The sequence below is a fragment of the Cyprinodon tularosa genome, unplaced genomic scaffold, assembly GCF_016077235.1.
Source record: "Cyprinodon tularosa strain WSP-4 unplaced genomic scaffold, ASM1607723v1 ctg2, whole genome shotgun sequence".
Taxonomy (NCBI): Eukaryota; Metazoa; Chordata; class Actinopteri; order Cyprinodontiformes; family Cyprinodontidae; genus Cyprinodon; species Cyprinodon tularosa.
Genome location: NW_024038733.1, coordinates 2,780,420 through 2,795,722, shown reverse-complemented (window position 1 = coordinate 2,795,722; position 15,303 = coordinate 2,780,420). Strand labels below are relative to the sequence as shown.

The following is a 15,303-nucleotide window of genomic DNA, read 5'->3' as shown; positions in this document are numbered from 1 at the left end:
TGCTATTAAGTCGAAAGAAATAAACAACTATTAAGGACTGTTTTATTTAAACCTTGTCCTCTATACATTAAGTTCCTTCTGATTTTCTAAATCTGTTAATTATATTATGTAAAAGGCATGACAATACCCTCAATGTCTTTGCAAGATTGAGACGATACTTTGCGCTGTTAAGTTTAAAAAAACATGGCATCACATTAAAGTTCCCTGGATGTTATACACTGAAAAAAATAATGCAACCGCTTTTGGGATCTACTTAATCATACTCAGTTACTTTAACACAATTGTTTTATGTCCTTCCCTGCTTAAAGTAACTAAATATTATTAAGTAAATGCATAAAAATGGTTGCATTATTTTTTTTCAGTGTAGATCCTTCTAGATTTCCAGATCTAACAGAGATCATTAGGATAGTGGGTTCACTTTGGTCAAACACTCATCCACTTTAAATCCCTCATTAACAGAATTAACCTAGTCACCTCCTCTAGGGGTGTTTCCCTCTACCATCCTTACCTCTTACTGTTCAACAGTCCAGACAGTCGGTTCTTCAGCCATTATCTGCTACTCACACAAACCCCAGGTAAGATTTCCAGTACAGCATTGATCAACTCTGTAGTGCTATTTAAAATGTTGAGAGATTGCAAATAATCCCTGTTTTTTTATTCTAACACCATGGCATATCTACAGTGTCTTTTAGGCCTCTGTTGGGCATTTGGCTTCAAGGAAACCAAACCAGTGATCACAAATATTTTTGATAGCTTCTTGGAACAGGGAAGAACAACTATCTAGGACGGAAGTCTCAAGCACATAAACCTACCAAGCGTCTAAAAGCAACTGCCATGGGAAATACCACCAGCAGCGCGATATCGAAGGAGATCCTGGAGGACCTGAAGCTAACCACAAAATTCACAGAGATGGAAATCTGCCAGTGGTACGAGAATTTTCAGAAGCAGTGTCCCACGGGGAGAATCTCACCAGAAGAGTTTGAGGAAATCTATGCTCGGTTCTTCCCTGAGGCTGACGCCAAGAGCTACGCGCGGCATGTGTTCCGCTCCTTCGACACCAACGATGATGGCACGTTGGACTTCAAGGAGTATATCATTGCCTTGCACATGACCTCCAGCGGGAAGACCACCAGGAAGCTGGAGTGGGCTTTCTCTTTGTTCGACGTGGACAAAAACGGGTACATCAACAAGACAGAGGTTAAGGAAATCTGCCAGGTGAGGGGGGTTCTGGAAAACACCAACGTCAAAGGTTTAAGCGTTATTATTCTAGGAAAACTGGAATCATCTAAATATGACCAGTGTTTCAGCTAGAGCAAAGCATCACCGCCTTTTTAATGTTCTCTCTTATTGGTTGTCAAATAAATGTCATCCAGGAGTTCTAAGTTGTTTGAGTAACAACTATATATTCCTACATATAGCTGTTACTGTTTCCAATGTAGCAACTATATGAAGGCATATAGATAGATTTGAACAGATTGTCTTTTTCATGACAAATCGTGACATATAAAGATTAACTGGCAAGATGTAATCCAACCCCACGGTCAAGCATTTGTCTTGTGAGGCTTATGAGATTAACATTTTTTCATGTTGTGCTTATTAAATCTAAACTTGTTATTGCTGCATCATATGGTTCAAATTACTGCTTTTCTCTCATCTTCTTTTTAGATCATTTCAACTGTTGCTGTCTTTAAATGGAAATTAGAGACCCTTGTCGTTGTATGTAGGTCTCAGCCCTGATTGCCATTTCAATTAGCCTGTCATTTTGATCTCCTGCAAAAATCTCTGTGATTATTGGTTTAGCCGTCAGACATGAGGGGCAGAGTCGGTCAGAAGAGAAGGGAGTGTTTTTGAGCTCTATCCCTCATAAGGAGACTATCAGTCAACTTTGGTCTAATCTTTTACTAGAAAGGTGTCGGACTCTGCATTACAAAGCTAAATACTGTGCATTGTTTTGATAGAATCAGTCTTATGAAGGCCGCATATTCTGTTTTAAGACAAATGATAAAGATTTGTAAGAGGTTTAGGAAGATCAGCCGAGAATCCAGCTTGAATTGTAATGGGATTTCTCTTCTGGCCAACTGGCCTTAGTCCAACATAAGGTTATGTTTACAGTCTTTATGTGAAATTTTTGTATTTTTTTACAGTCACAAGACTCAACTAGCCTTAAAGAAAGCACTAACAAAACAAAGAAATAGCCTTTGACAACAGATTATTTTCAAGTCTTTCTTAAATTGAAAAAATACATGTCAATTGTTGGAGACTATCCTCCATTTTACATACACTTTGATTTTTAAATCTGGATTTAGCATAGATGAATTTAAAGATGAAACTAAGGCCTTAGCTTTGCAAAGTATCTGACATATACATCAGGCTTCATTCGAGGTTGATAAGCAGCTTTGGCACCGCTTCGTTCTATGTTTATAAATGACTGCATCCTCACAACCTTGTTATCTAGATGGAGATAATTAGATTATGTATAGTCTAGCTACAGCATTTGCACTATACAGACCACAAGATCAGTGGAACAAGAGTGATGTAAAGCGCAGTAAGAGAAAGAGTCGACTTCGTGGTTCTTTGGCTTGCAGCTTGAGTCTTGGCTTTAATCCATGTTAATCTAGGTGTCTTAAATGTTGGAGACGAGTGCATCCTCTCTAAGTGGGACACACACTTATGGGACTGAACCTGAAGTAAACAGAGTTTTAGCCATTTTCAGCCCCCTTTCAGCCTGACTCATTGCAACTTGACTAGAGTGCACTGTTAAATTGGGGACCAAGTCATAATTTCAACACAATCTGAAAATTTTACAATTTCTATAAAAATGTTCCATAAATCTGCTGTAAATAGACTGGTGATGATATTAAAGAAAATTTGGACTTTAAACCAGCAAGAGTTTGATGGTCTAACTGGTTTGATTAGATGCTCCTTCAAAGCTTTCACTGTTAAATGCTTCTTGCTTAGTTAATTTCTGTGCTTTTAACATGTCCAGTAAAGCTAAGAAAGAATGTGGCAGCATTTTCATCCTGTGTTGTTTTTGTTTTTCCACCCAACCCCCCTCTTAGGCCATATTTAAGCTGATCCCTGAGGAGGAGCAGAAGATGCTACCGGAGGATGAGAATACACCCGAGAAGAGAGCTAACAAGCTGTGGGCGTATTTCAACAAGAAAGACAATGGTGAGCGTGGCCACATGCACTCTGACGACCAGAGTGAGAGCACCCCACATGTCTCTATGCTTTATTACCTCAGCTTTCAAAGGTTTTGCTCTGCATTTGGACACATTTGTTACCTTAAAATAAGAGTAATCCTGTTTTGATCAACATTAAACATATATATATCTGATGACCAGGTCAGAATGGAAAATTTTTATTTGATTAATTTCCTCTAAGTTAAAGTAACACAAATGTTCAAGTGTCTATTTACAAGGGTTGTTCTATGAGAAAATAAAATCTATATTTAGCATAATTAACTCGAGTAGCTGTCACACAGCTGTTTTGTTACATTTTTTCTGTTTTCCTTTTCAGGAAAAATATTTGTTATAATCATAATTATTTCAAGATATAAAATGCTTACCGAAATTGTAATGTTATCTAGATTCACATAGCTGAAAATAAAATAAAGTAAAAACCAACGATGAATGAAGAAGAATTGCAAATAGTTTTAGGAATAGGTTGAGTTTTAATTCTTCTATTTTGCTATGAATAGGTAATATATCAAAGCTGAAACCAAGGCTTAAATCTTTACATTTTTATGAACTATGACCAAATCTTCTAGAGTGGCAAACATAATGTTTTGAACCAGTAAATGTTTGATTAAGGCAACAGTAGAATATCAGTTTTTATGTTACTTTATAAACAAAAAACAACAAAAAAAGTTTTGTATGATACACTTTTACTTTAAAATCTATAAAATATTTATGTAAAAAAAAAAAACATGATGAATTTGTTAATGTTATATACATTTTTTTTTAGGAAATAGCTACAGTCAAAGTAAATAATAGAAAGTATTAAAATATATTTGGTTACACATTTTAATATATATTTACAGTGTTTTAAAATTATTCTTTATAAATCTGAAAAGATAGACTGTGCACAGAATCCGTTCTTTGAATAATAATAGATGTTTCAGATAAATTAAATTACTTTTATGTCTAGTTCATGTGGAAATTTTATCTTATCTTTTAAGATTTAAAAACGAAGCACATAATTTTTCTAATACATTTATATTAAATATTTTCATTTTTTTTTTGCAGAAAGTATTTCAGACTTTACATTAGATTTTTTTAAAGTTACATTTTTTTTCCTATTTTGGATCATAACACATAACTAAAATATAAATATTTATATTGTACTAAAATAAAACACTTATTTTTGTGCCATTTTTCCATTTTAAAAGAGTACCTGATATTTAATGGGGCCCTTTCATGTGCAATAAAGGAATGTCTTTTACAAGAAAAAAAAATGTTGTTCAGCTTACTGGAAGAATTATTTTGCATTAAAAAAAATAAATAAATAAATATAACCTTAAAGACATTACTGGCTGTAATTTCTTCCTTAAACTCATGTAAAGCAGAATATTTCAATATATAATTAGTAAAGAAAATCAGATGTAAAGCTACATGGATTACATCCACACTTAAACTATAAACCTTAAACCTTTTGTCGTGCCAAACCGTAACTAATGCTATCGTTGTTGCAACTGTCTCTCTCACGATTACAACAGATAAGAGGGGATTTATCTCTTTCACTGTTTTCTTCCTCTTTTTTCTCGTCCACCTCAGAGCGACTGGCTGAAGGAGAGTTCATCAAGGGAGTGATTGAAAACGAGAATGCAATGCGTCTCATCCAGTACGAACCTGTTAAACACTGAAGTCTCTCCTACTTTACCTTTTCTCCCTTTCTGACCTTCCTGGAGCTCCTCTACACCACCTACTTTCTCCTCCTCGTATCAGACGTTGCCGTTAACTTCATTCTTCCGTCTGTGTAAATACAAGTTTCTGTTTTGTCTCCACTGTAACTTTAAAGCCATTTTTAATTTTTTTTCTTGTTGTTTAACTGTTTGTGAATACATTTTAACATAATAGAATCCCGTAGAAAAAAGTTATAGAACAGCCCAAACAAATATCAAACCTACACATGAACTAATGCAGTAAAAAATAGCAGTATGCATTAGTTATCTTGTATAATTGGTAAATTTGTGTTTTAAAATTGGGGTCTGCAGAATAACTTATTAGAAACTCAAAAAAACCTTAGCTTATTATCACTTTTTTACAGACTTTAAATACCTTAATTGAGGTTTTAGCTCCTATGTGTTGTGCTTTATTCACTGAACAATAAATTAAAGGTTTTCTCATACATCTGTTGTTTGGAAATCAATTTATCTATCTGTCCCTTTAATTTCCTTTTTGACCCAGAACTTACTTTATACTATTACTCTTGTGACTGACAAAAATGGCGCTTTAGTTTTTTCCTATTTATTTTATTTTTTTTTTTGTTTTCAATTGTATAATCCCCAGCAGTTAATCCTGGATTATCTCAAAAGTGTAACCTACAGATATTAAAGGTACATTTAGGTCATTTTATCTAGCTTTGTGAATTAATGCCTATATAATCTTTTGTTGAATGGCAAGCACACACCCATAAATCTTCCTGCATGTGACGCTATGGTGAAACTGAGGCTAAAATCCACACAGTCTCCTTCTGAAGGTGTGCCAAAATGTCTTTCCAACCTTCATTCTGACCCCCAACGACTCGCTCCATTCGGTCCCTTCGGCATGTCTCCTCTCTGCTCCTCCTCCGTTCCATCCAACTCAGGATTAATGGTTTACACATAATCTTCTGTTCAACATGAGAGCAGACTTTTCCAAAACCTCTGTAATCATTTTATCTCTGCGGGCCTGTCTGCTTATCTTCACACAGAAACTGTATTTGGTAGCTTTTTTGGTGTAAAAGTTCATTATTTCCTCACAGGTTTGTCATAACCACATAAAGCAGACTTGGAAAATGAAACATTTAATATCCAAGCAGATTAATTATTAGATAGTCTGTATGAGAACAATAAAAGCTTGACATAAAATTGATATCTTAAAAGTATAAATGACAAAGTTAGGTATTTGTGCATTTTACATGTAGAAATATACATTTGCTTTGCTATTTTAGGCACAGAAGCATAAAACATGCAGATTGGTTTGCAAGTTTGACCAATGTGTGCATTAAAGTCTTCCACATTAGGACGTGTTAACAGAGTGGTACTCATTTTCAGTTTGCAAGTTTGGTGACTCATACTGGTTGATTTTAAGTCTGCAAGGAATTAGTTTTGAATATGTCGAAAAAAAACTCCTTAAAACAGCTTAGAGCTGCATGATATTGCATTACTTCCCCTTTTCAGTTCTTGCCTCTGAAGCAGCATCCTAGCTTTGTTTGTTAACCAAACTTAACAACTTATCAAGCATGTCTTTGAGGCAGGTAAATCCTCAGGAACTGAGAGAAGTCTACTGCAGCTGTACGCTCTCAATCTGTCCCTGTGTGATAAGCTAATCACTTAGCTCATATCATAGGTTGATGCAGACTGATAGAAGTGGTGCTTCTGAGTGCAAATGATAATGCAAGAAGCCTAGCATGCCCTTTGTTTTGAAAGTAGTCATTATCTTAAAATAACCCCTGCACTTAACTTCTGTTTCTACCTTTGACTCAGATATCTGCTTTCTAAGAGAACAAAAGGCTTTTGTTAGATTACTCTATAAAGCCTGGAGCTCAACGCTACTCCAGACATTTGACATTGAGAAAGCTTTCTGGATGGGAAACGAAACATCTTCAAACTTGGAAAAAAAAGTCCAGTGGTTTGTTTTTAACTTTTTGAATGACTATGATCTGGATGACTGAGAATCTTCACCAGCAATAGAACAGCAAGTCAAAACACGCCAGCTTCCCTTATCACTGTAATGATGCAGTTTGTTTTAGCCCTTTTAGTTTGTGTGCATAACTTGTCCTTCTAACAGGGTGAATCAATTCGATCCATGGCCTCCCCCATCTTGTCTCTCTCTCGCTCACAGTCCTCACACCCCTCTGGGCCACAGCCTCCCACTAGAACCAGTGTCGGTACATCCCCGTTTCCCACTCCAACCACACTGCCATTCGGCGCCCACGCCACGTCAATCATCCCATCTGGACAGTGTAGCAGGCCGCTAACTGAGTACAGCCCTCCTCCTGGAACCACCTCGTCGTAGGGTGGGGCCCGAGCGGCGGCTCTTGCTTCGTCCAAGCGGAGTCTTTGCCTGCGACGGATCTCAATGATGGTCTTTGTGTAAGAATTGAGTGTGACAACAGCAGCCCCCATGCAGCAACTAAAGGATACCCAGGCAAGGCTGAAAAAGTACAGTTTGAACAGTAAGGAGAAAAGAAAAACTTTCGAGTGTTCGATAAATTTTTGTTTCAATTCTGTTTTTAAGTAGTGACATACGCAAACGACCAGCCGTAGTCCCAGGACTGAGGCCTCCAGTCTTTAGGGCCCACAATGACTGTCATCTGAAATACTGTAGTGAACATCATATGTGCTACCATCCCAAGAAGACCTAGAGAAAAAAGAGAAAAATGTCATTTGCACCCAGAAGCACCCAAGATATGCAAAATACTATATTGTATAGGAAATCATCCTTAGTGGCGGTACTATGACCTTGAATTAAAAACAAAGATTATTAGTTTTCCTTTAGTAGAGAAAAAGGCCCACAGCATCACAGAACTTACACCATATTTAACATTGAATATGAGGAGCTTTTGCTACATTTGTTTTTTAACACAACACCCACGTAGTTGCAGAAAATGTCAGTCTTATATCCCTTACTAATTGCATATCTGCCTTTCACTTTTTTGGTGCAGCGAGACAGGAGGCAATAGAATAATAATCTGGTATTGTGTTAGTATACAATCAACACTGTAGTCTGCACGATTTGACCACCCAGGCACCAATGGAAAGTCAATAAAATTCCTCTGCATGTGGGTCACAAGCTCTAACATAAACACCTGTATGCCATGGTTACAGGATCCATCCACCTGCATTTGAAATATCTCAGCAATGACTCAATAACTTAACTAAATCTCATGATTTTTATGCTGTCAGAACAGATGGTTTTAACAAACTAGGGTCCTGATTGTATGATAACTAAGGGTTTAACCTGATAATGAATTTGGCACAGTGAAAGTTCCAAATGGACATGAGGACTTGGTGACCCTAAGACCAAGAGGAACTTTAGAGATTATTTTATCTCCTGCACCATCATTGCCTTAATAGTAAGATAAATGTGAGACATTTTCCACGATTGTTTGCCACCGCTTCAGAAGTTTCAACATTTCTATTAATACTCTGACTGGCAATATTAGCAAACATGAATGTAGCTATTTTCTTGAAGCCCTTTCCTGCTCTATGACTATCAAAAGATCTATTAAATTAATCTCTTGTCTTTCCCACTTTAAAGTGAGAGAAATGCGTCGTATTATTGTGTGAACCTCATTATATATTCAGCTCAAGATTAAATTTTTTTTTAGAAACTAAAAAAGCAAAGTATAAAAAAAATGCTTCACATTGTTTGGAATAGTAAAGGTGCCAATTACTGTGTTTTTTTGTCGATTGCTTGATTAGATTTTAGCAACCGATTATTATTTTGGACACTAAATACAAAAACAGAAATTAAAGGTTGTTTTTTTTTTCATTTTCAGGTTGAAGTAATCTTCCGTTAACAAAAGACAAATTTATTCCAAGACAAATGTTTTTGGCACCTTAAGTTAAACCATAAGCTCACCTGACAGCACAGTACAAATTGCAGCGAAGGCATTGATTTTTAGTGCGTGCATCTCTTTATGGGAGCACATAACCTCCAGGCACATCAGTAGGAAGCCCATCCCCAGCAGGCCAATATATGTAAACTCAGAAATGACCGACAGCCAAAGAACTCCTGAAATATGTGGAAACATATATGATCATTGTAAAGAAGGATTAGATAAAGCTGTGGAGATTACATGAAAGAAATTTCTATTACACAACTCACCTTGTGTTTCCCCTGGAGTTAAGTCGATGAAACTGCGACATACCTCTCCTGCCAAAATGTACGATTCAGACGTAAGACATTGAGATTTTCAACAGCTAATATCTATAATATATTTTCCCTTTTTATGACCGCCATTATGACCGGCTGAAGGGGTTAATCTTGGTCTCACCATCATTCTGCTTCTCACAGCTTTCCCAGAAGCCAGTATGGAAGTATCTGAAGGCAAACTTGTCCTCTCCTGTCTCCCAGATGTAGTGTACTGCATTGGCCAGCTGCCTTTGTCTGATCTTGGCTAGCTCTTCTCTTCTGTCTGGAGACAGTGTGCGGTTGAAAGGGTTTTGCGTGGGGCTCTCTGTTTGACAGAAAATAAGTGAGGATTAGCATTTTAGGCTTATATTTGAACCTTGTCAACAGATATGATACCTTTTCAACTCATGGAAAATTGAACATGATACTCCTAACTTTTCAGGTGTATGTCAGCAAGCAGGTGTACAATGAAATAAGGGCATTGTGATTTTGATCTTAGTTAACTGAATAGATAAAAAGCAAATGTATGAGGAAAGTTAACTGTTGGATTAAACTGACATTGTGCTATAGCAATCAACACATCCATCCATCAATTGTCCTCCGTCTATCCAAGGGGGGAAATCCAGACAATTATTTCCTCTAAGACACGTTGTCAAGGGAAATCTGGCAAATCTAAAAGTTTTCCAAGACCACTGCTGGTACTGAAGAAATTTGTGAGATCTGAATCTAGACAGACCAGTTAATCATGAACTTTTCTTTGGGACTCCCTTTCTTAGCCACCATAGATGGGATTAAATCCTGCATTGCTTCAGCTAAGGCCCTAGTCCATCTTTTTATTTCATATTCCATCATATCATCACTCTTGAACAAAACACCAAGATACCTGAACTAATTTGCTTGAGGTAGAGATTTACCTCCAACCCTAATAGAGCAGATCACATTTTTGCCATTCAGGTATGACCTCTGACTCAATGACAGACTTAGAGGATTTTGTACCTTTTCTGTAAACTTACAGTACTTTAGGCCACTTGAAGATGCTAGCAGAACCAATGCATCTGCTAATAGCAAAGGCAAGACCTTAAGGTTTTCAAACCAAGCGCTACCAAGCAGTCATAAAGGAGCACATCTACAACAATTGAATGATGTAGATAGGATGAAGACACAGTTTGTGCTTTGCTTGTCTGAGCGGCTTGCCCTTAAAACATTCCTGGCACTCACAAATACCTAAACACTCTCATCAGGATTACACCCGGGAATAGTTGTAAGGCTTCTCAAGACCCATTCAACACCCAAAGTCCCACAAACCCCTCATAGCTCTTCTGTCAGAATAACAAATATACACCTCAAAATATATGTACCTTTTGCAATTATACATGCATCACTCTGAATAATGCATTCGTATGTCAGTAAGTCAGTAAATTTTTCAATATCCCAGTAGCTTTTTTAAAGCCGTTTTCATAACAGTGTGCGTCAATAAAGTCAGATCTCTCTATACAAATAAAACAAGTAGTGATCAAAGTAATCTCATTGTGGATCAGGCTTAAATACAAAGTCCTCAGTGGAAAAATAAGTGTTTAGAGAGCATCATCACACCTCAGAGATTAATACTAAACCCTGGTTAATTCCACCCAGGAACTCATCCTCTGACAGCAGAGATTAAAAACAAGAATTGTCAATTTCTACACAGGGTTGAGCATAGGAGTGTGATGGGGAGAGAGATGTTGGAGGTTCCCTTCTGAACCTCTCATCTCCATTCAGAAACAGAAATGTTTGGAGAGTTTCCATATTTTTTTGCCCATTCTTAATATGCAATATGAAATTTCAGTTTACTGTGATCACCAAGTCACTGAGTAAGCAAACCTCAGAAGTTGGATGTGATGTCATTTAAAGGTATAGTGGAGGATGTTTTTTTTCCCGGGTGGAAAATCAAAATAAGTGGTTCTCCCAATTGTCATCATTCTGGTGATATGTTTACGTAAGGCTGTCCTACGTGCTCATCCCCACTTTCACTTACCGGTGGTGAGTCAGACATACTGGAAATGTGCAAATCTTGTTTTGGAAACCAAGCTTGTATGTGCATATTCTACATGCGTTTAATAGGCGTACATTAGGGAGCAGGTGCAGGGTTGTGCATGTGCATGGGCGGGTCTTTTCAAAAAATGCGAAAGTCCTCCACTGTACTTTAAAAGTCAAAGATGTAACTTAACACACCTAATGAAATTTAGAGATGTCAATTAATAGTCATGTTTTTAGACTGTGGGAGGAAGCCAGAGTACCCAGACAAAACCCATGCATGCACAGAGAGACCATGCAAACTGCCTGCAGAAAGACCCTGGGCCAGGGATCAAACCCAGAAACTTCCTGTGCAAGGCAACACTGCTACAAGCTGCACCACTGTGCAGCCCAGTTACCAGTGAATAGCCTAAAAAATATTAGGCCAAAAACAAAAAATCAGTGAACAAGTCTGTTTGCTTCAAGGAAAATAAAGAAACTCATCATTCTTCACTTTTAATTATACACTGTTATGTTTTTAGTTAACTCATTTGAGACAACTTTAGTTTTGACCTGCTTTTAACATCCACACTTTGAACCAATAAAGTTAGTATTTACCAGTGGTTTTATATTGAATATAGTTTTTGAAGTTCTTATGAAACTACGTATCAGTAGTTGTAAGAATAATTAATAACTACTTTATATAACGTATTATTTTACATTTTAAACGTTTCATTTTCCGAATGCTGCAAAAGGTTTACATACGTCATCAAAGAAGTCGTTCACAATCCATGATAATTTTGGTAATGGAGAAAACAAGTTTAAATACATTGTAAAAATTCTCTAATGCACATTGGGTCTAAATTATTCTCAGATACACAGACTATATATACTTCCACCACTATTTAGGTAAAATGTCCATAGCATCTAGCAAGAATTATGGTTGGTAATGTGAGAAGGTCATTCGGCTATCTCAGAGGTAATTGTTCCAAAATAAAGAATTGGATGCCATTTTGGTATCATTTTACAATTGGATGACCCATTTCTCACTAGGTTCCAATAATCCAACACAAGCTTTTTCATTAGTGTGAAAGAAAATTAAGTTGAAACATTCAGAAGCAAACACGGGGACTGGAACCAGTTTTTTATAAGCAGCACATTAAAGCTCCATAAAATCTTCTAGCTCTATAAAAAAAATGCAGCACACACTGAAATGATCAACACAAAAATAAAAAAAGCATGTACGAAAACAGCATACCTGTTGTGTAAGGCTCACTGTTGTTCTGACCACAGTTCTTCATTTTGACAGGTGACAGGCAGAGAGGCTTGACCACCTTGTGAGTGCCCTCACACCAGTATGAGGTGCAGAGAGCCAGGATGGAGAGGGTCAGAGCCAAAGAGGTTAATGTCAGGGAGAGAACGGATCGCGAACGGCGGGACAGACGCTCGAGCATGGCCACGAGACAGAGGAGGGAGGCAGGGGTGGTGGGATACAACACAGAGGGGTTTAAGGCAAGCAGGAGACAGGGAATAAGTGGAGTGATGGAAGAATCATTTAGATTGGGGCAGATGCTTTGGTGTGATTTTGAAGAGTTAGTCTCCCAGCTTTAAACAGGAAGCAATGATAAATCTAATGTAGCAGAAGAATAAACTGAGCCAGGAGAGGGACTGGGATTTACTAAATAGAATCACAAGTAGAACGAGAGGCTGTGAGGCTGACGCATAGACAGAGAAATATAATTTTTTTCATTGGAGTTTTGGGGAACTGATAACTCCAGAAATCCCCTAATCTTAACTTCTGTCTGAGGTGGTATTAGATCAGTAACTGGGCAACATGAGAAAGGCAAAGGGGAATTTAACATTACGTAATACATTCCACAAGCTAAGTAGGCTTGTGGCAACATCTATCCTTGATGAATGCTCTTTCAGGCACTATCTTAGCAAAAACAACAGCAACTCCTTTAATGGTTCATAAGAAGCTTTTGCAAAGTGACTCAGCCCTGGCTAATATCATTGTGCATCCTTAGGTGGCTCTAGTTGGATTTTTAGGACCACACCAAATATTGACGTTTTAGTGACTCTATAGATGACGCACAGATTTAAATGCCCCTTTGCCCTATAATCCTAAGAAATCAGCTTTATTCTCTCGGTTAGTTTTATTTAAGAGTGCTTAACAGTTTAACCCCGTTGTCTCTCAAGCAGGGCCTCCCTGTCAGTCCACAGTTCCTGAAAAGGAAGAAAATAGTAAAAGAAAAGTTACATTTAGCATCAGTTAATCGTCTATGATCTGGTTATGCTGTGTAAAAAAGCAGTCCAATGAAACACTTAAGCACTTAATAATGCTCTATTGTAGCAGGGTCCCAGCATGTAACATAAAACAATGCATCAATAAATGCTATAAGTAGTACAATATTTCTATATTTTTTGTAAGTTTCCTTTTTATTTTATTCTTTTTATGTAACACCGATGTTTTGCTGGCTTTTTTGTAACAGACAGCACAGAAGAAGCATCAGAGAAAACCATCCCAGCTGAGAGAATTGTCTGACATCAATGTGAATCATGTCTCACAAATCTTGCATCTGTGGAAATGTGGGAATATTGAGGAATTGTTTGAAGAAAGATGAAACAAGTCCCTGCTTCAGTTTCCCCAAAGCTAGCGAGGGGAGACGGGAGCACATAGAAGAACCCTGCAAAGCACTACACTTGGGAAGCTGCTCAGAGTTGATGGGAAGATGGATGGAGATAAATACAAGACATAGGAGTCAAAGTGTACACCTATATCCACCTGAGCACATGGAAGACGACTTAAAAACTCCTGCTAGATCCAATCTCGATGTATAAGCTGTTCAAATGCTAGAAGAGAGACAATATAAATGATTTTTTATTTCTAATTTCTATTTTGTTTTTCATTGTGTGCGATACATGTACACTTGCACCTTAATCCTATTTATCTTGATATACTGTATATACCTGGATATACTGTATATATATTGTTTATTGTTTATTCTTAATGCACCTTTTTCCTCCTTGTTTGCACCTTCTTTGACTTCTATGCCAATATGTGACAAGTGAATTTCTCCGCTGTGAGATCAATAAAGCTCATCTAATCTAATCTAATCTAATCTAATTTCTACTATAAAAAATGGAGTTCAACAAATAAGGAATCGAAAATATATTAATGCCACACTGAACAAAGCTTTCCTTTTTCTTCCTCTTAACAATAATTGCACAACTTTGTGTTTGTTTGTTGCATAACATCCCAAGAAAATATGCAGATGTTTGTGGCTGGTACATGACAAAAGCTACAAAGATTTAAGGGTTATTAACATGCCTGCAACAGAAAGCAGAAGTTTAACTGAAGCTAGGCATTTTAGAAATAAAACAACATGCTAAGCCAAATGACTGAACAATTGTCAGGCAAAAGTTATGTATTTATAGAAGCTAACCTTCACTTTGTGATTTATTGATAAGAAGCAGCTAAAACCTAACAAAAAAGGGTTCCTGTTATTTTTAAAGACTTGAGCAATAGGTAAGAGTAACAAACTTGAAACAAAATACATTTTTGCAATTTTGTCTTAAAATTGCATCAAATTCTGCTTTGCAATTAATGGCTGCAAGTAAATTCTCTGCAGCGTTGCATGCAAAGTTAAGCTTTGCTATGTATCTAAGAGAAGACTAATAGATAATTTTTTTTGTTTTATTGTAGGCACATTGCTCTTGTATTTTTTTTTTGCATGCAATATTTAAATACCCCACCATTTTGAAAGATAATTAAGACATGTTATTTTGAAAGATGTCTTACTTATACTTACCCCAAATCTTTTTGAGTACTTTATACAAAATATTGTGGAATAAAAAAAAGAAAAAAACTTAATCCGTCACTTCTTTGATCCTTCCCATTAAAGAGTTCATCAAAAAGCTCCTTAGGAATTTAAACTTAAATCCTCCACGGTGAACAGCCTGTCACATTCTTCATTTACAGCCTCAGTTGTTTTCCTTCGGACCATCAGTGATCCTTACCTCCCCAGCTCCACTGTGCTCTCCTGTTAAGCCTCCTGCCCAGTGGGTGGACAGAGATGTGAACTGGAGGAGAGACAGAGCATCTGCCTCCATGCCAATCTACTCTCTTTCTTGTGAATTTATGTCACATACGCTTCCTGACTTATATAATCCCTCCGTGTCCATCTGTTGCTATGGTGCCCCCTCTCTTCATATCGGTTCAACCTCAGAGGTGCTTCAGATTCACAAA

At 37.1% G+C, this 15,303-nt stretch overlaps 2 protein-coding genes across 2 annotated transcripts; one reads left to right on the top strand and one right to left on the bottom strand.

The window, feature by feature from the left end:
• Window positions 1–419: 419 nt before the first annotated feature.
• On the top strand, window positions 420–5,351 carry rcvrn2 (recoverin 2). Its single transcript, XM_038284503.1, has 4 exons — window positions 420–575; window positions 683–1,215; window positions 3,060–3,171; window positions 4,776–5,351. The coding sequence occupies exons 2-4, from the start codon at window positions 835–837 to the stop codon at window positions 4,862–4,864; spliced, it is 582 nt and encodes a 193-aa protein (XP_038140431.1). The 5' UTR covers window positions 420–575; window positions 683–834; the 3' UTR covers window positions 4,865–5,351.
• A 639-nt stretch (window positions 5,352–5,990) lies between these two features.
• On the bottom strand, window positions 5,991–15,242 carry si:ch211-149k23.9 (germ cell-specific gene 1-like protein). The gene is made up of 7 exons (XM_038284502.1): window positions 14,867–15,242; window positions 12,313–13,280; window positions 9,205–9,387; window positions 9,036–9,083; window positions 8,790–8,942; window positions 7,454–7,565; window positions 5,991–7,358 (listed from the first exon to the last, which is right to left on the bottom strand). The coding sequence occupies exons 2-7, from the start codon at window positions 12,506–12,508 to the stop codon at window positions 6,986–6,988; spliced, it is 1,065 nt and encodes a 354-aa protein (XP_038140430.1). The 5' UTR covers window positions 12,509–13,280; window positions 14,867–15,242; the 3' UTR covers window positions 5,991–6,985.
• Between the last annotated feature and the right edge of the window lie 61 nt (window positions 15,243–15,303).

Bases quoted from the DNA above. Each gene is read 5' to 3' on its own strand.
- rcvrn2 (XM_038284503.1), top strand. From the start codon at position 835: ATGGGAAATACCACCAGCAGCGCGATATCGAAGGAGATCCTGGAGGAC. The intron at 1,216-3,059 runs GTGAGGGGGGTT...CCCCCCTCTTAG, and splicing joins AGGTTAAGGAAATCTGCCAG to GCCATATTTAAGCTGATCCC. The intron at 3,172-4,775 runs GTGAGCGTGGCC...CGTCCACCTCAG, and splicing joins TTTCAACAAGAAAGACAATG to AGCGACTGGCTGAAGGAGAG.
- si:ch211-149k23.9 (XM_038284502.1), bottom strand. From the start codon at position 12,508: ATGCTCGAGCGTCTGTCCCGCCGTTCGCGATCCGTTCTCTCCCTGACA. The intron at 9,388-12,312 runs GTATGCTGTTTT...TCTGTCAAACAG, and splicing joins CAGTGAGCCTTACACAACAG to AGAGCCCCACGCAAAACCCT. The intron at 9,084-9,204 runs GTGAGACCAAGA...ACATTTTGGCAG, and splicing joins CTGTGAGAAGCAGAATGATG to GAGAGGTATGTCGCAGTTTC.